Genomic DNA, 20,094 nt, shown 5'->3' on the forward strand with positions numbered 1-20,094 from the left:
AAGCACGCGTGCACATTCTGATAGATTTTGTTTAATTTTCAAAACTTAAAAATATTTATTATTATATCGTTAAGATTTGAGGAGACATAATATTGTCGCGCTTAAAGGAGGAGCGGAGAAATTCAAAGTACATTCGCGTAATCCTCGCAATGGTTCATGTTACAAGTAAGAAGTTGCTTCAGTCTAGAGGATTAACCTATATCACTTTTACAGTCCCTGAAGTACAATCCAACGGAAATATACACAGTTTCTAGAGCTTTTATGACTTTGCGATCTGTCGTGCAGACCTTCACGGTAAATGGTCGGTGAAACTACGTGAAATAAAAATCACTCAGGTAAAAAACAAAAGTCTCCAAAAGTAAACTTATGTATCAAATATTTCTGTATCATCTTTGAGATGTTTCGTAACTTTATATATTGATGTGGAAAAGATTAACGTGTATAGTTATTTTATCAGTTTTTATAAAATTATTTTATAAAGCATATTTTTTATTACATTTTAAATACATTTTTAATATAAAACATGCATCACGAAAAATTATACAATTTATAATTAATAAACATTGATTTTGGTGCAGGAATCTGTATATATTTAAGTAAAAATACAATGAGTTTTTTAATAAATGTAAAATCTAAATTTTTATCGTAAAGTTTGTTGTAGAATCCGCTTTTTTAATAAGCAAGGGATATTAAATACAAATAATTATTTAATGAAGTTTTATTTAGGAAATTACGCGGTACATAATTTTTGTATGTTAAGTACTGCCGCTTTTACGTCATTGTGTGCTAGTTATAACGAAACGTTTACCCGCATTACTTCTCGAAATAATTTGAATATCGATCCACGATATCTTTCTCTCTCTCTCTCTTTCTCCTATCCGCTTTCGCATAATGTTACGTGTTTTTACGATACCCGCACAAAAATTTACATCTTCGTAAGAGCGAAGAAAATTACACGGTATACCGTGTAAAATTTTTTATTTATACTCTGCACGTAATGAAATAAAAATACTCCGATATTCACGGGACAAGATTTATTCGCTCGACAAAAATCCCTTGTTAACATCGTCTATTATTAAAATGCAACGATGAGATATTTTGGTGGGAACGATGCAACCTGCGTAAATCTCTCTAAGCTAGATTAGTTTTATGGACTAGAAACGCACAACTTGATTATAATGATGAAATTATAACGATATTACCGCTTATCCTCTTTTATGGTCCTGCAATTTTGCTGTCGTCATGTTGATGTCATACAATTCCGGTGTTTTCTATGCATAGAAATATTTTTCTGTTATAAAGAAGACGCATCGTGAAAATTATTTCGTTATATAAATTTTATTATACGTTAAATAAAATTATATGAAAATATTTGATAATCTTTGATGGTAATAATTAACAAATTATAGAGTTGTAAAAAAATATTTTGTGAGAATTATTGACAAAATACATGATTTTTTAGTTGAATAACATTTGATGCTCTCTCCTTTATATAAATTTTATTTCAAATATAATTTTAATATTTATTTTAATATTATTTTTAAATATAAATAATATATAACATGCATTACATACGATATGAAGATCACAAAAAATTTAATTATTTTTTTAAATATCAATAAGTTATAAAAATTTATAAAAATTTGAAATTATTATATTATAAGTGAAAATTTAAATTTGCCATAAGAACACATTATATTTCATTTTTCAGAAATTAATATTTAAATTAATTATAGAGAATGCACAGATTGTGATTTATGAAATTCTATTTTAGAATTTCTAATCAATGTATCATAAATATTGCAGGTTCCGTACACAATTGAAGGATATCTGACACGTTTTATGCAACCAGCGTGCGGAAGAAGCTATTGAATAGCTTTTATATAAGAAAAAGAAAATTACGGATGTCCGAGAGACTCTTGTAATTTCTCCTCTCGATTTGAAAAATTCCCGGATGATAAATTCTAACGCGAATTTCATAGATCAAACAATACTGTTGCGAAGATTGGATAGTGAGAATGATTTGTCTCTACAGAAACGTATCGACGAGACATTAATATCGTATTTGATTTTTTTTTCCTTTCCTTCAATTATTGTCGACAGTCCTAAGATTGAAAAATGATTGTAGAAAAAATGCATTATATTATAATATTAAAATACATTATAATAAATAAATAAATATATATATATATATATATATATATATATTACTTTTAATTTTATATATGCATAATTAATAATTATCTCATAAAAAAAGATTAATAATTTCGTAAACATAATAAAAGCTTCATTATTAATATTTGTATATCAAACCAAGCTCCATTAGAGAAGCAAGTTTTAACTAAATATATGCTATTGACAACTGGAAAAAAATTAGAGGACGATTCAATGATATTACTGATATTTCAAGTCTGTCGCGTAGCAGTTATCACGATACTCATCTATCGATCGTTTCCGTTTCTCTCGAAGATAGGATATGCAGACTCGCGCTCGCGTATATTAAACAGGTATCTGTTATCTTAATGGGAAATTACGTTATAGTTATTGATCCATGATAAATGTCGATAGAAGCTGGTTTACGTGTTTATTTTAAGCGAATCGGGACTGGGCTGTTCTGAGCGAGATTGAAAAATATCGCTTCCCTCCAGAGAAAAGAACGCCTACGAACCTTACGTCTCTACGTGCATCTCTTTTCGATATTAAAAACATCATACTTTATGAATTAATAAAAATTTAAGATTTATAAATCTAAAAATAGCCGAAATAGTTTATGATAAAGATTAACGAGCAGAATAACGAAGTCATTGATGTTAAGTAGAAGAATTTATCGCTTTTCTTATTCCGAAGATATTTTACAAGGAATTTTACAGGAAAAAAGAGAGAGAGAGAAAGAGAGAGACGCGATTATAATATAAAATAATATATATTTCTTATTTTATATATTATTTGTATATTTTATATATTACACATATAGAGTAATTGCAATGTTGCACATGTATGTAATTGTTTATAATTATTATCTTTTTTTAAAATATATACATATATGTATTTTAACACATGTACATACATCGCGGAAAGAAATATAAAATAATCTACGGAAAAGAGAGCAAGAATATCTCATCTGACTTTGCACGCTCTGTAATATTTTAGACGACCGCGTTTTTATGTTTTCTCTTGCTTTACGAGTAAATTTTAAATCCCGACGAATGTATAAACAGAGATAGACAAGAGACGAGGGTCTGCTTTCAGTATTTCTTCGGGACGCTTGATTGCTTCCTTAATCAGTGCTCGGTCCTCTAGCCGAAGAGCAATGCGGAGGCGATTCGCGGGATAAAAAGAGGGTCTCGTACGGAAACGTGCTACGCTTTATACATCGAACACGTACATTCGATTATTTAGGATGGCGGCTTAAGCCATCTCGCTGTGCTGCGGCTATTCAATAAACTTTGTAACGGCACAAAAGATTAATGACGTAAAGCGAAAGAAAGATCGCCTAAAGCGCTGTTCCGTGCACACAAAAATGGCTTATACTTGGCGGGAAATGAATTTACCCTGTTAGAGTTATTACGCTCTGGGGCATATATCTCGTAGCAGGATTGCGAGCATACTTGAGTGAATTCTTTGATGTTAGTGCTGTATCATCTCGAAATTAACTGCACCGCAAAGGAAAAATAACAATCGGTCGTTATTTAAACCAACGATCTTACAAACTCTATATTTTCCGCGTTTTTATGATTGCAATTTTAATTTATATGTTTTATCTTCATAAATACACAAACGCACAATTGAATAACAACTTTTTTAAATACAAATTATATTTTAAATAATGTTACAAAAGTCACTGATATTAAATATAAAATTTATAATATAGAATTTTAAATTGGGTATCTTTCATAACACATCATTAAAATTATTAAGCGTATATGGATATTCAAAATAATATTTGCAATAAACTAAGCAATTATCGACAAGAGAAGACTATTTATTTGTGTATCAATTGAATGTGTAAAAAGGCTTACTATTCACGATGGTGGATCTTTCTCTCATTGCTTTATGACGTAAAATTAAAATGTACAACATTGGACACAATGCCATACAGATTGACATTTATAAAAAAAAATATTAACTACATATTTTCCATATATGTATATTAAGCTCGTATAAATTAAAAAATTTAGGTAGCATATACTCATATATCGATTTTTTAATCTTATTTTTGTTCTCTTTCGCAGAGTTAATAAAATTAGAAAAATGGCAAAACTCGATTATCTCAATAGACTTTTATTAACTTTTCCTTGCCTGGGAATTTTTTTCGATCGTTGAGTAAGTTTTCGGGAAAAGAATTGAGTCAATAAATAAAAAAAGAAAAAATTTTCAACGCATATTTTTCGAGAGAGACAAGAATTAGGACACTAAAAAGTTTACGTAATCTTCATATGCAGTAATTGCGAAACGAATGTTCCATTTTTTTTTTTATACACGTGAATTATTGTCGCCAGAAATTCCACGGCACAAATGATGAAAGGTCGTCATCAGTTTCGCCGTCGCTTCAGTTTGCAACCTTCGGCACATTTGAAAGAAGAACAAGAGGATGCAACGACAAAGAATGTCAGGTAATGTGCGAAAAAGTTTCTTTCACAATTTTTATTTCTCACTATGTTCACCAAATTGTTATTAATCATTAATGATCAAGTAATTTTAAACTAAGATTATTCAAATATTCTTTTATTGACTTAAATAATAAAAGATTTAAAATTCATTTCCAAGAAAAATAATATTATTTTTAGTATTTTTTTCTATTAGTCGACATAACTCTATTACATTCATATAAAAATCACTGGAACGAGTCGTAATTATAACCAATATATGAGTTATCTTTAAGAAGAAAAGTTTCATGATACGTGATAGAACCAATATTAATCCTTTTATCCCTTTGAAAGAGGAGAGTTATCTTCTTTCCGGAAGATGCCCGGAAAGCCTCTTTGAAGCAACATGCAGATACAGTGTGTTCGATTTTCGATATTATATCTCCTCGGTACCTGAGACGCAAACTTAAAGTCTTAACACGAGACGCTATTCGTGTTCGAAGTAATAAGTCGTAGGCCGGAAAAATTGCTTTCAGCATGAAATGCCGCTTGGGTGGGCGATATACATCTTGCTTTTTTCCTGCACTCCCCTTTTCGTTACCATCCATTTCTCGTCACTAGCTAGCTATCAGGGTTTAGTTCGCGCTTTAATTTCAAGGCGAATCCGCGAGAAAAGGGAAGCTCGCTTTTCCTCTTTTGTGTGCCCGGTAATAACTACGTCTGACTTCTTCTAATAAGTGCAGATGATTACGAAGAGACGAAGATATTTAGAGGCAGCCACTGCTATTTGGTGCATGTAAAAGCGACTGTGTACAGCCTCGCCGCTCACAAGAGGCATTCTTTAGCATCGATAATGCTTTGTATTGAGGACACTCTATACAAAACTGTGGTATTCAATAACATGCGTTTTCTTGTATTGTGTATCCTTCGCATTCATTAACACAGCATTCTCTTCGTTGAATGATTGTCTTTCTTAAATAGAGAATGTGTGGTTATCTCTTTATTTCCGCTATTGTATCGCGAAAGAGATTGTATTCTATTGTTTCCGTTAATAACAATTCCTCTCGTAATGCGTGTAGCGATTGATATCTATTTAGAGAGATGTGACTTGAATAAATATTGTAATGAAAAATGTTGACAAAAACACTTCTAAATCTGTTAATTATAATTGTAATATTCCTTTGCTGAAACTCAACTTTTTAAAAGTTTGATATTAACGTATCAAATAAAACTCAAGTTAATGAAAAGGGTGTGTTAACATTTCAGAAACGACAGATTGTCAGAATCGGACAGCGGTGGTGGAAAATCGGCCGAGAGTTCGATTCGGCATAAGATCGTGATGATGGGCGCAGCGAAAGTCGGCAAGTCAGCAATAATTAACCAGTTTCTTTACAGTACATTCACGCCGAAGTATAAGCGCACCGTCGAGGAGATGCATCACGGTGATTTCAATGTTTCCGGGATCCAGTTGACTCTCGACATTCTAGACACATCCGGCTCGTACGAGTTTCCGGCAATGAGAGATTTATCGATCAAATCAGCTGATGCTTTCGTTCTGGTTTACGATGTCAATGATGCTAACACGTTTCTCGAGGTGAAGACCCTCAGGGCTCAGATACTTAGCACGAAAGGAGCCATCCCAATAGTGGTCGTTGGTAACAAGATCGATCTCGTAGAAACGGAGCAGGAGGTGAGCTTTGACGGCAATAAGATTATCGTTGAGTCTTCACTTTTTTTTTTTCTGGAATTTTCAGAGGATTTTGGATACAATTTCTTCATTTTCATGAAAAAGATTATTAAATAAAAAATTGCACTTGCTGAATTCTTTAAAAAAATTTATTATATTCTTGAAATTTTATAAAACTTTTTATAATATTTTGAAAAAAAGATATTTTATAGTGATACATTATTTTGGAGATTTATATCCCGATTTAAGTTTGATTAGTGCCCGATAAGAATGTTTGTCCGAGCCTTGTATAATCGTGAATCTGAAATCACATAGATCTAGAAAGATTTGCATGTAAAAATATTTATAAATCTGTCAAGTATAATCATGCAAATAGTAAATTTAGATTCTAAAATTTTAGAATCTAAAAATCCAAACAAAAATTAAAATTTTTTTCTATATAATATTTAAGTGTACAAAAAAATGTTAAAAATATGTATAATAAATATTGAAAAATAGATTTTGAATTAAAACTTAGAATGTGTATAATAATAAAAATTGTATACATATTGTAAAATTGAATAATGTCGGATCTAATTATCTATGTAATAAGTTAACGTGATAACGATAAAAATAAATTGCAGGTGGACACCGAGAGCACGAGAGAGTTAGTAACCATGAAATGGGAAAACGGCTTCGTGGAAGTATCTGCAAAGGAGAACCTAAATATCTCTCAAGTATTTAAAGAGCTTCTCATCCAAGCTAAGCTGAAGTATAATCTAAGCCCAGCGCTGCAACGTCGCCGTCGGCAGTCTCTACCACCTCCGCAGCACATGAATTCACGCACCAGCAGCGCCCACGTGCCGTCCCCAACTCAGCTTCAACACCTGCAACAGATTCGCGAACGCTCCGATTCTAAAAGGAATTCTTGCATTTTGTCGTAAGGCGAGATCTTTGCTGATAAATCACGTTAAATCTCCTCTGACGATTCCACTGATTATATCGATGGTATCGAATCAATCGGCGTCCAATCTGAGAATTATCAAATGTGACAGATGACAGATGATTCATTGATCCGGATAAGGTTTTATTCACGGGCTATAGATATGATATAAGCTATGGGTATCGATTGTATGAGATGATAATTTGCGCAAAGCCACAAAAAACGTCACGATAATACGGTATTTCGTCCGTCAAATATGCAAAATATTTGGACGAGTTTAAAAACGTGCATATATTCAGAAGAGTTTTGCTCTGATATCAATATTTTTAAATATGTCAAAATGATGGATCTTCTATATGAATAATAAAAATTTAATGAAAAACATTTCAAGATACATAAAAATATAAATATTACTAAATCTCTCTTTCAAATATAAATTATAGATACATATTATATTAAAAATTACTTTTTATATAATTAACTAAAATATTAAATTTTTTATTATATCTAGAATTTATATGTTATAATATAAAAATTTTGAATTTACATATTCTCGAATATGAATTTCTGGGTCTTTGGATTTGCAATGTTTTCAATAATTATATGAAAGTCACACTTAGTTTGTTTTATCAAAAATTTTTTTACAAAACTTTCTCTGACGTGTACAAAAACGTTATCTTGTCTCATACACAAAGTGTAGTTTAAAAGAATAATATTCTAAATATTTAACTAAAATATTAAAATGCAACTGTGTCCAATTCTTTTCGATCAATCTGAATACTTCCGTCAATTTGATGGAAACAACATACATAAAACATCAACAAAGTATAAAAAGCTGAGAGCAGTATAGTGTAAGTAATAAAAAAAAAGTATCACACACGAGTCTATATACATCGCTTCTTTAAATTTTGTAATAACTATCCGTTTGGATAGTGTACAATTTCAAAGAGTCAATTTCTATTACGGCATCACGCAAATAAAGCGTTCTTTATTTCTTCGAATGCGAGAAATATATTACATAAAAATGTAGATATACTATATATTCTATTAGTAACTTTTGCAACTTGTTGTAAGCAATTTCTCTACTTGTCGTAAATACGAAACAGATTGATAGTGACTACGAAGCAGATCTTAAAATGATCAGTTAAAGGAATTAATGATGATGCAAGATAAAGAGAGTGCTCCTTTCACATTCTATAAAATAAAATTAAGAATTTGTGAAATTTCTTGAAAAAATTTATTAACTTCCAATATGTAGAATTTCAAAAATGTAAAATGTTTTGTTACTATACATGTATACGGATTAAGATATATTAACAAGACTTTCTAATCAAGACTTCAAACACAATCTTTCTTCCATTATTGTCTGTCGATTGCGATCGAAACAATGATCTAAATAAATCAGCAGTTGTGCGTTCGTCTATTTACCGGATTTATATAAAGATAATAAAATATTTCCGAATTATATATAATTACATTTATCATTATACATACATTTAAATCGTATTTCAGGGTTACTTCGCACTGCCCGGCCTTTTATTATCATGAATTATACATATATATTGTAAAAATCAAGAAAATAATATTACAAAAACTTATGAATTTTCTATATAGTTATACATATATAATAAGGATTGGTTCTTATCTCTTTATTTTTTGTATGAATATATATAATATATGTATATTTTGTTAGAATTTATTATACTAATATTATTATACTTATAATATCATACTATCGCTAACAAAATGTTTACTTGCAATATTAGCAAAATGATAACGGTAAAGAAGAAGGGAATGAGAGAAAATGTCGCAGTATTACACAAATAAATATAAATTTCGCGTATTTTTACGATCAAAGTACGAATCAAGTTCTTCTATTAATAATTGAAAAGCAAATAAAATATTCTATCTACAGCGAGACATTAAACGTATCAAATATTTGTAGCCTCAGCATGCTAAATATATAAAATAATCATAAAAGTCTGTATTGTCTCGAACTCATATGTGTTAAGCGTAAATCTTATGACATTACATGTGTCATTATAATTACTATGATAGAGCAAGACACTAACACTTTTTCAGCTACTGTTCATACCAAAATTTCGAAAAGAAAGTTTAATGTAAATACTGTTCATATTTCACTTTCAAATTATAATATAGAGCGGAGAACATCAATAGTATATAACATGTAGAACATGGATTTCTTTTTAAGTACATACTTGACAAATATATATGAAAATATATATATACATCTTATAAATTAAACATTTAAATTGAAAATGTGGGAATTATTAGAGTAATCTGGTAGACAGTAAAATTAATATTTGTGCAACACGTTTTTTTCAAATTTCATAGAGTACTGTCGCGGAGAGTACTGTACAAAAAAAAAAAAAACTTTCTGGTTGTTAATATACATGTTAGATACAGAAATGTATTATGTGCTATTCTTTTTTTCTCTGATATGTAATCATGTAAAAAAAAATGTCTAAATTGTCTTTTAAATATTATTTTTTTAACATTGCTTTATTATGAATTTTTTAATTATATAATTGTAAATAAAGAAAAAAACTTTTTACTATATATATATATATATATATATATATATATATACAAATTAAAAATAAGAATTTTTTTTATTCAAGAGATATTTTATTACATATATGTTTTTATTACTAAATTTATTTTAACTGTACTTTAGATTTACTTTGTGGATTTAATTTTACACAAATACACACAATTAAGCATTTTAATATAACTTCAATACATATAAATTGCATATATATATTGCTTATATATGTATGTGCGTGCATGTGTGCGTGTGTGTTGTGTGTATGTATATATATGTGTGTCATTGATTCAGTGTTTTATTAGTACTATAAGAACCAATATAAAGAGTTTATAAGTTTCAACTAGTCTAATTATTTATAGAAAATAATAATTTAAAAATAATTTCAAAAAAATATTTCTGGTTTTGTTTTATATTTCTTTCGATAATATGACAAAATTTATCGTCGACATTAGATGTGTAATAAAACCATAAAATTGTATATATAACATGAATAATATTATTTTCTTATAAATATTGGAGTGCAGCTTTATGAAGGAAAAAAACATAAATTAGAAAAATATGTCAATATATAATGTTTAAGTGAATTATATATGTGTGATCATTAATTGATTTAGATCATAGATTGAGTTGATTTATTTTATAATATATGATAATATGTGACTGCAGCCTTTCCTCCGTTATCTGAATAAATTATATTTAGCAACAAATGCTAGAGTTACACATTTGACTTTGTATTATTGCGGATTAATAATAAATAAAATGTGCAGTATAAGTATAAGAAATAAGATCTCCTGCGTTTTACAAGTTCGTTTTTTTTTCTGTAACGAAATCAAACTTTTGATTTCATTGAACTGGACGAAATTAATATAAATTGTGCAATATTGCGCATCATATAAAAACTCTATGTCGAGTCTCAATTGAGGACATTTTCATTTCGTCTATTAATAAATTACAACACATAATAAATGATTTTATTACCGATCTCATTACTATTGCTATAGTAACATTATTTGCAAAATTGTTGCTATTTTAATTATATCAATATGAAAAGAGACAAGAATACTCGGACAGCACACAATATTAATGATAAAAATAATCATAAATATTTTTTATTATTTATTTTTTGAAATATTACATAAATACTTTATATATATTTTGTATACATTAAGAAAAAAAAATTATAAAAACTTTATTTGATATATTATAAAATATAGAGACTAAATATTTTATATAATATTTATGATAAGCAAAAATAAATATTTATAATAATATTTAATGTAATAAATATTTCTCAATATTTATTTTATAAAAATATTTATAAAATATTCAAATAATTATAAATATTTTGTACATATTTTATAAATATTGTGTGTATAATTCTAATAGATTTGATTCAATTATATATCTCGAAATATATATATATATATATATATATATATATATATATATATATATATATATATATATATATAATAAAGTAAATTACAAAGAATTGATATCCATATAGCACAAAATGATATATTTTTTTAATTTTTAATAATATTTTATTGGTCTACGTAATTAGAAAATTTGAGAGAAAAAATATTGAAAAAAGATAGGAAAATTGTTTCTCTCGTAATGTAAAATTGTTTTAGATGGCGACACTATCCAGAGATTGTTTTCTTGCTCACAGCTGATTCGGGATTGATTCGGATTTATTCGGGATTCAAGTTTCAAGCAGTCTCAAGCTTCGAGTATTCGAGCTGATTCGAGCACGTGAACTGCCGACTGAAACAAGAGCGAATGGATCGAGAGTGACTAAAAGAGATTGACGATCGTGTTGCCATTCACGTTGTTCACAACTGACATTTAAATCAACCCGTTTCACAATGATACATACAGAAGGAGTCACGATGAAGCATCCACATTTCCGATTAAAGATCGACTTGTCCAAGTTTTTTCACGATGCGCGCCAATTTTGCTGGATTTTTATCGACGGAATAAAGATCCAGCAGATTTTTCACATCCAACAACACATTAGTAAACTCTTCAGCATCACAGAACCGTTCCATTTATTATTAAATACCGAATACTTGCCGCCAACAGAGGATGTGCGTATACTTAAGGAGAATGAAACGATACAGTTAGTATAGTTAAATTTTATCGACGTATCTTGGCTTAAAATTTTGATTTATTATTTTTATTTATCTTGCAATTATGTATTGAGTAGCAATTTCATGAATTGCAGAGTAGTTCCTGGATCAGGTATCAAAAATGAAGTTGATAAAGCAGAAACATGCAATGGCTCTATGCATGATAAACAAGTTCATACAATAGATATGAAAACAAGAGTAACTGCGTCTGATGCTCTGAATGTATCTAATAATACCTTGAATGATACGCAACCAACCTCAATAAGTTAGTTTCATTTATATATTGTATCATATAAATGGAGATAAAAGAGATCTTTATTTTGTAACATAATTATTGATGATATGTATTTATTTCAGATAATACTGCAGGAAATATGACATTCTATAGTGTAATCGATGATACAGCGATTGACGATACAGAAGAAGATACAGATTCTAAAATTACAGATAACAATTTAACAGAGGACTGTAATGTGACAGATTCTGTTATATCTATTCCAAAAAGGAAGCGAGTTCGACGACGAAGACCAAAAAATCAATCTAAAACTGAATTTACATTATCTTTTAATATGAATGAAGAAAACAAACCAAAGAAACCAAAAATTATAGATTCTTATATTATTCCATCTGGAAAGCATATACGATTTGATAATGTAGAAAAAGAAGAGAATAATATTGCGAAACAAATAGTACAAGAAATATCCAGAAATGAATCTTGTATTAGCAAAACTTCATCTCCCCAAGATTTGTGTACTCTTTTAGCATTAGGACAAAGCTCAACGCCAATTACATTTGTACACAAGAAAGTAAAAAACGAAGTTAAGGTGGAAAATGAACTAAATGATGGGATAAAAAACAAAAATTTGAATAAAAATGAGAACAATATTAGCATAGAAAAAAATTTAAATAATAAAGAGAAAACACAATGTTATGAAAACTGGATACATAGCGATCCAGAAATAATTCCAATTATGACTAGAAAACCGCAAGTTAAAGACATTATTGCCTTCAAGGTATGTAATATATAGACTATTATAATTTATATGTATAAAATATACTATATCTTTTTTTAAATATCTATATTTTTTTTAAATAACATTAAATTTCAGACTTTGAAGATGGGCGCTGATTATACACCTCAATTATCTAATTTTATTGTAACTGAGGTAGTAGATTTTTGTGCACACTCTGCAAATTATTATTTGAAAATAATCAGTAAGTAATATTATTTATATTTACGATTTTATTTGTTTAAAGTAATATATCATTGAATGATATAATAGGTAATGTAATATAGAACATTTTATACAAATTGATATATTATTTGCAGAGGGCAAAGAGGAAGTTCAAGTGCCATTTGGGAAGTTTTCTCTTTCAGAAGACACATCCGATAGTCCCTGTGACACAGATACGTTTTTACTTAAATCTTCACAAATATGTGAACCTCGTTTACTCGCCCCATTTTCTTCCGTTTTATAAACATTTGTTCTTATATTTTAATTTTATTTTACTTAAGACGCAACTGTATTTTATGTTTAGCTTATTAATCTATGATTTTCTGTTTTTATTGAACATTGACCTTGATTACTACTTGTTGCAATTTCTCAGATACTTAATGTTTTTAACATTTAAATATCTAGAGAAAAAGATAAAATTTTTTATTTTATGATTAATATTAAAGTTATAATATAAAATAATGTTTAATTAAATTATATATATACTACTTTAATAGAAAATAGAATTAGTATATATATACGTATATAAAGTCTTTATACTTAAATTTAATAAAATACATTAATTTCTTATTTAAAATTTTTATATACATCTCAGGAAGAAAACAAATAATAAATGGATATTATATTTAAATAAATATAATTAAATAATTATTATATATCTTAAGATATTTATATAGATTTTAGTAAATTCTGGATCTGCATTTTACATTTTATAAAAGGATTTTTTTACCAAGAAATATATAAACACAATGTCATACGATTAACTATTAGAAAAATTGTCGAAAATTTTAAAATTTTCTATTAGACAATTGTAAATTATCCTATCATTATAGAATTTCTGCAACTGTGAGATTTTTTATATGTATGAATTTAGACATTGTAGGACTTTCGATATTCATTAGATTGGCAAGAGTGCCGCGATATTCAGCATAACGCGCGCATGCGCATGATTCTGATTCTATTGCGCGCTCGCACATCGAAGTGAAGTCACATCCGTAATGCGTCGCGTCTTTTCCGAAAATAAATCGCGAATGAGAAGGAAATTATATCGTACATGTTTTGAAAGTATTCAAATGAAATATCGTAATTTATCGCGTTAATTATTTGACATAATTGTAATTAGTGTATTAGTAAATATTTTTTATGTACTGTTATTTAAATAAGATAATGTAACTCTCGGGAATTGGGCGAAATGATAATTTTTAACTAGTAATTAACTTCAACGGAACATTTCTGGTAAAATGATGATATGGCGATTGGTAAGTGAATTTATTTTATATAATAATAATTTATTTCATTATACTTGTGTGCGATATATATATATATATATTATTTGAAGACATAATAAATTAAGAATCACATATAAATATATCATATTTTCAAGTGAATTTTTAATCGAGAAAAGAAAGAAACCATAAATTTTGATTTAACATTCTTTTCTGCAGCTTATACATATTATTTTTCAAAAAAAAGTATATATATTATAAAAAGATTTTAGATACACGATCAATTATATAATTTGGCATAATCTTGATGAGAGGTAGAGAGAAAACAAAAAATTATTACAATTAGCTTAATCAAACAATTAAAGCGAATAAGAACAGATTTTGTTTCGAATTTCAATCAATGTTTAATCTCATGTTGCAAAATAAACACATGATAGAGAAAACAAACAAAAGATTGATTTTAGACAAACGATTAATCTACGGAAATTCTCTCTGCATAAGATGGCATATGGTCGTACGGAAATTGTAATTCACGGTTGACATTCTTGCTATGAAACACGCAAGGCGCGGAGAAACCGAGTATGAGTTATTATCTTCGTCTCATCTTCGTTGCAATATGTGTCCAACTGTTTGTGCCGGTGCGAACAATACCTTGTGTTGGTTACTCGGCCATGAATAATTCAAGAATTAAAGTGCGAGAGTAAATGTACGACCCTTCGTTAGGACTCGCTAATGCAAAGAATTTTGATCTGCGAAATTCAAAAGTATATTTTCATCATAATATTCATAATCAAACAATCAGCGAAAAATCGTATTAAATATGTGTAATGTACACCCGATACAATCGGATTTTTCTTGTTCCGAAAGCAAATACTTTTTGCGCGCTATGTTTGACAAGATGGTTTGTTAAAATTAAAACTTGAATAAACATTTGAATACGAATCCTGTTTAACAATCAACTATTTCAATATTTATAAAGTGCTGAAAAATTATTTAAAATTTTCGACGACGGTTAGTTTGTATTCAGACTAAAAGCGGATTATAAGTATTTTTTAGTCAAATTGTTTGCACATTATTTGAGTACTATATCATCAAATCGATGGATCCCAATCATTATGCACGTTGCAATTAATGGCATTCATTCTCTCGATCGAACTCGTCAATTAGAGCTCTCTTTACATATTAATTATTTGCGTACTAGGAGTACGATGGGAGAATCTCGTTATATATGAATCTGCTTGCAGAGGGATTCTTTTATAGATGTCGATGAAAAATCGTATATTATGTAAAATACATTTAATGAATTCAATTGCGTAAAATAAATATGATTTATTGAAAATGTGACACGAGTAAATTTGTATAATACATTTTATATATTTCAGAAATTTTCATAAAAATTAATTTCTAGAAAATATGAAAATAAGAACCGGGAGTTAAAGAAAAAAATTTTTTAAATAATTAAATTTAGAAACTTTAAAAAAATGGAATATATATGAAAATTTTATCATGAAAAATATTCATTATCCACCTCGTATGATAAACTAATGATATGTTACATATTAATATCTGCATACTCTATACTTTTTTAACAATATTTATATTTAAGGAGAAACCGGAGGGATCCTATGTAAAAAATTAATAAATCTAATACATTTCGAGATTAATGGATTTGACATTGCATATAAAGCAAGCTTTTAGTCTTTTGAAATATAAAATTAATAATTAATTTATAAGTCAAAGTAAAGATTTGCTCTATAGAATATAATTTAATCTCAAAATTGTAAATATTTATTTTTATATCAACAAACTAATTTTTTTTTATAGTGACTATACCACGAAAATTTTATGATTGTACAGAAAATTTCATGAAAATAAAAACTATTTAATTCTACAGAGCAAATCTTTATTTTAACACATATATTAATTATTAATTTTATATCATATATTAATTTTATATTTTGAAAAGCTAAAAGTGTGCAATTGCGCAATGTCAAATTTATGAAATGTCTCAAAATGTATTAGATTTATGAAGTGTTCTGACATAGTTGATGCGTCCATTTCCTTCTTGCATATTATATAAATAACAAGATATTTCCAGAATTTCACGGACAGGACATTATTAATTCAATATAAGAAGCGGCATAAAAATTGTGACTTAAATGAAATTAAATTCTTAATAAGTTACGGTAGAAACTGATGAAAGCAACCATAATAAATCATCGGGGTAATTATTCATTTTATAAAAACTTTTCACTCTGACTTCACAGAATATTTTTACGAGCTTCTTATTTTTTTTATGAAAAGCAACCAATTTTGATTACAGCATCTAAATAACTTGCGATATTTTATTCTGAAAAAATTATTTTGTTTTTGCTACCGCGGATTTTACTATAATTTTATGTATAATATTGTTATAATTTTTTAGTAATTATCTTTTATAAATAAACTTTATGTAAATATTAATTAATTTTGTACGCGAATAAAATAAATTTAATATTTATTCCGAAATTTTAAAATTATGAATATCTCACGAATAGATAATAGTTATTAAATTTGCATACAGAAGAGCACTTCAACTAAATTGTAAATTATAAATTTTTTTCAAATATGATGCAATTTTTATTTTACAATTACAAACTTGTATTTTTGCAATATTTGAAAAAAAAACTTGCATTTTTACGATATTACAATATTATATCATACATTAGTCAATAAGTACGTCAATATACGTGTAAATATGAGTACGTAAATAAGCTTCCAAAATTTTAGTATTTCTGAAACTTTTATGAGATTCTCTTGTTTTGTTGTTTTCTGTAAATTTTAGCGGCAAAAATGATCGTTTCAAGCCCTAAGTTTAGATCTTTTAAATAGAATGAATGCGCTCGTTACAAGTTTTCTTTCATCCATTTCTATTGTAATAATTTACAAAATCTTTTTTCACATACATATTATAATATTTTCTTAAAAGGACATAAACTCGCGAATTTTAAACGAGCTCCTTTAACATGGTTGGAGCCACAATCGATGTTCAATTTAGAATCATTAAACCTCGATGTGCAATCACGCGCACCTTATTTATGCAATCGCAGTTACCTTATTCTCACTGAATAAATCTCACGAAGATCGAATTTCAGAGAGAACATCGAAACTTTGGAGAACTTGAAATCGTAATCTCTCAATTGTTATTCACGGTGATTATTCTTCCTTGCCGAGTGGTAATCTTATTGCATAAATTTTCAAATATATACAAACATATATTACTCATACGAAAGTTTAAACAGCAATAACTTAGCGTGCATAAATTTTCAGCGATTCGTGACTTAAAAGCAAAGGACAAAGCGAGATGGAGAATAAGACGTTATAAAAATGCCAAACTGGACGATACGGAATAAACCATTCGCTGTAGCAAGTATTGATTTAAAAGCTATTGACAATCCCGAATACACTTGGGTATGCTATTCGACGAAACTTTTCTACTTTCTTACGGTGTATACAATCCAATTTTTACCATTGGAAGTTACGAATGTTTCGACACGTAAATATACATAAAATTTAACTTATTCATATAAGTTAAATTCTCATACAACTTTTTTCTTGAAAAGTTAACTTATTATACTTATTATAGTTAACTTATTGTTAGTTAAGTTAGAGCATTACATTAAGTCTGATCGATGAGAGCTTATAAATATTAATATATATGGATATGATATTGCAATAAATCAAATCTTCGATGTTTGAAAAACTTTTAATATAATATTTAATTTTTAACAAAGTAAAATGAAAAAAACAGAGACAAAAAAAGAAATACAAAATCTTGTTCTCATCTGTAATAAAAATTAATTCACACACACACATGTACAATAAAGTCATAGATCAGAATAATAAATGCAAATAATTTATGAAAATTTTACAATATATATAATTAATCGTATTTCATATGGCAATAGCAATAGAAAATTTTCAAAGTTTTTATTTTAATATATTATTTAATAATTAAAAAAATACATTTATATACTTGCATGTATATGTGATACGCATCGCTCAGCAACAAACTTGATTTTTCTTGATCGTCCCTATGGAGATCTGTAAATTAAACTATCTTTCTGTCTTAATCGTGGCAATATCAAATTTCAGAAATAAGAAAGAACCGCCCGAAGATGAACAGTAAATCACCGATCATTCGTTGAATTGCGAAGCTTATCGTTATTGAAGTCTTTGCGATTTATAGGACCGAGCAATCGAGCGAACAAACTCGGTGTATCTATCTGGTATCCGATAATAATTCATGCCCTTTCGTGACCAGTAATATGAGGGACTTGTCGGCTGCGTGCACACTGTGATACGCGTACATCTACTCACGACACATTTCAATAAATTTACGTGCCGACGATGGCGCGACCGCGTGTGCGTACCCAATATACATGCGTCCGTGGAATAACGGATTTATGATGTATGGTGTGCAATAACATGACGAACTGACGTTGCAGGAATAAGAGCATCTCGTAATATGATTTTCTTCGCGAACAGAAAACGACGCTACAATTTGATGAAATATGGCCAGTAGGGCAGGAGGGAGGGAGAAGGAAAGGAAGAATTTTATTTGTAGTTATTTCTTTCGACAAAAACATCAAACGTAGATTAAATTAGGATCTCTCTCAAGCTGTACAGATTGACTTATATGATATATATTGATAAAGTTGCAACGATGTTTGTAATATCACTTTTGCATGCTTGACATGCTAAGACATTAAAACATTGTACATTTATAAAATATGATTAAGAAAACAATTTTGATTAAACTTATTTGCAATATTTAATTTATTATTACAAGTAGGACGTATTTTATGAATATAATATTTATAATAATGAATAATTGATTGAACGAATAATTCACAGTTATGAATACATATAAAACAATGATCAATACCAATAATTGTTAATAGTAATAATTGAAATTACAATTTTAATATAATAAGCCAAAATAAAAGTTAAATGTATGAAAAATTGTAATAATTTACTAACGAGAATAATTTGACTATCTTTAATTATTATTTCAGATAATGTATAATGACGGTTTTCTATCTGCGTAGATTACTCAACCACAAGTAGTAGATAATGTATGTCTTGACAAATTTCTGTCGGGTCAAAGTTCTGAATCCTTGATCTTTCATCCCTTTCCTCTGAAAACGTTATCCTACGACGCGTTTGTCGTATAAATCACTTCGAGATACATCGAGTTGAGTAACGAATTTCTAATGGTTACCATTTCGTGTTCCAGTTCCGGTATGACGTCATTCGATTTTCTGTTTCCTTTCGTGTTCAAATTACGAGTATAATTGAAAGTATCCATTCATTCATGGAAAGTGCTCCCGATATCCCGTGATTATTGAGTAGAGAAAATTTCATTCACCCGTTTATTAAATTATGTGCAATTTCAAACACAAAGCTTATTTAGATAAATTTATGTATATATAATAAATATCACATATACATATTATAAAGTATACAGATTGGAGCAGCTTAATTTTGTAATGTGCATTTGATGATGTTCCAAATTTAATATATATTTCACATGACATAAACACAATTTATCTAGACTTTATCAACATTCAAAATTTTCATTTTCTTCTAAAGATATAATTATATATTTTTTGGTGTCTTAAATTCAAATGCTTTATTTATAAAAAAAGCTTTTTCAACTTTCTTTAAAAATAAAAACAGTTAAATGTTAGTTAAG

The 20,094-nt window shown here is 28.1% G+C and overlaps 2 protein-coding genes and 1 long non-coding RNA gene across 4 annotated transcripts in view; all 3 read left to right on the plus strand.

The window, feature by feature from the left end:
• LOC126858977 (ras-related protein Rap1) overlaps window positions 1-9,741 on the plus strand; it is a 28,410-nt gene extending 18,669 nt beyond the window's left edge. Inside the window, exons 2-4 of the mRNA XM_050609775.1 lie at window positions 4,500-4,613; window positions 5,853-6,276; window positions 6,897-9,741. Of these exons, the coding sequence (XP_050465732.1) occupies window positions 4,516-4,613; window positions 5,853-6,276; window positions 6,897-7,196 (822 nt within the window). The 5' untranslated portion in view covers window positions 4,500-4,515 and the 3' untranslated portion in view covers window positions 7,197-9,741. The remainder of the gene's footprint in view (window positions 1-4,499; window positions 4,614-5,852; window positions 6,277-6,896) is intronic.
• A 1,700-nt stretch (window positions 9,742-11,441) lies between these two features.
• Window positions 11,442-13,676, plus strand: LOC126858966 (coilin). Its single transcript, XM_050609753.1, has 5 exons — window positions 11,442-11,886; window positions 11,992-12,161; window positions 12,254-12,909; window positions 13,006-13,111; window positions 13,227-13,676. The coding sequence occupies exons 1-5, from the start codon at window positions 11,633-11,635 to the stop codon at window positions 13,373-13,375; spliced, it is 1,335 nt and encodes a 444-aa protein (XP_050465710.1). The 5' UTR covers window positions 11,442-11,632; the 3' UTR covers window positions 13,376-13,676.
• A 3,674-nt stretch (window positions 13,677-17,350) lies between these two features.
• Window positions 17,351-19,054, plus strand: LOC126858994 (uncharacterized). 2 transcript variants are annotated; one of them, XR_007688736.1, is made up of 3 exons: window positions 17,351-17,572; window positions 17,667-17,892; window positions 18,492-19,054. It is a non-coding gene; the product is annotated as an uncharacterized LOC126858994 (long non-coding RNA). The 2 variants fall into 2 exon arrangements; XR_007688737.1 differs by having other exon boundaries at window positions 17,667-17,807.
• The last annotated feature ends 1,040 nt before the right edge of the window (window positions 19,055-20,094 follow it).

Source organism: Cataglyphis hispanica, chromosome 2, assembly GCF_021464435.1.
Source record: "Cataglyphis hispanica isolate Lineage 1 chromosome 2, ULB_Chis1_1.0, whole genome shotgun sequence".
Classification (NCBI taxonomy): Eukaryota; Metazoa; Arthropoda; class Insecta; order Hymenoptera; family Formicidae; genus Cataglyphis; species Cataglyphis hispanica.

Coding starts and splice junctions, on each gene's coding strand:
- LOC126858966 (XM_050609753.1), top strand. CDS start 11,633: ATGATACATACAGAAGGAGTCACGATGAAGCATCCACATTTCCGATTA. Junction 12,162..12,253: donor TACGCAACCAACCTCAATAA/GTTAGTTTCATT, acceptor TATTTATTTCAG/ATAATACTGCAGGAAATATG. Junction 12,910..13,005: donor AAGACATTATTGCCTTCAAG/GTATGTAATATA, acceptor ATTAAATTTCAG/ACTTTGAAGATGGGCGCTGA.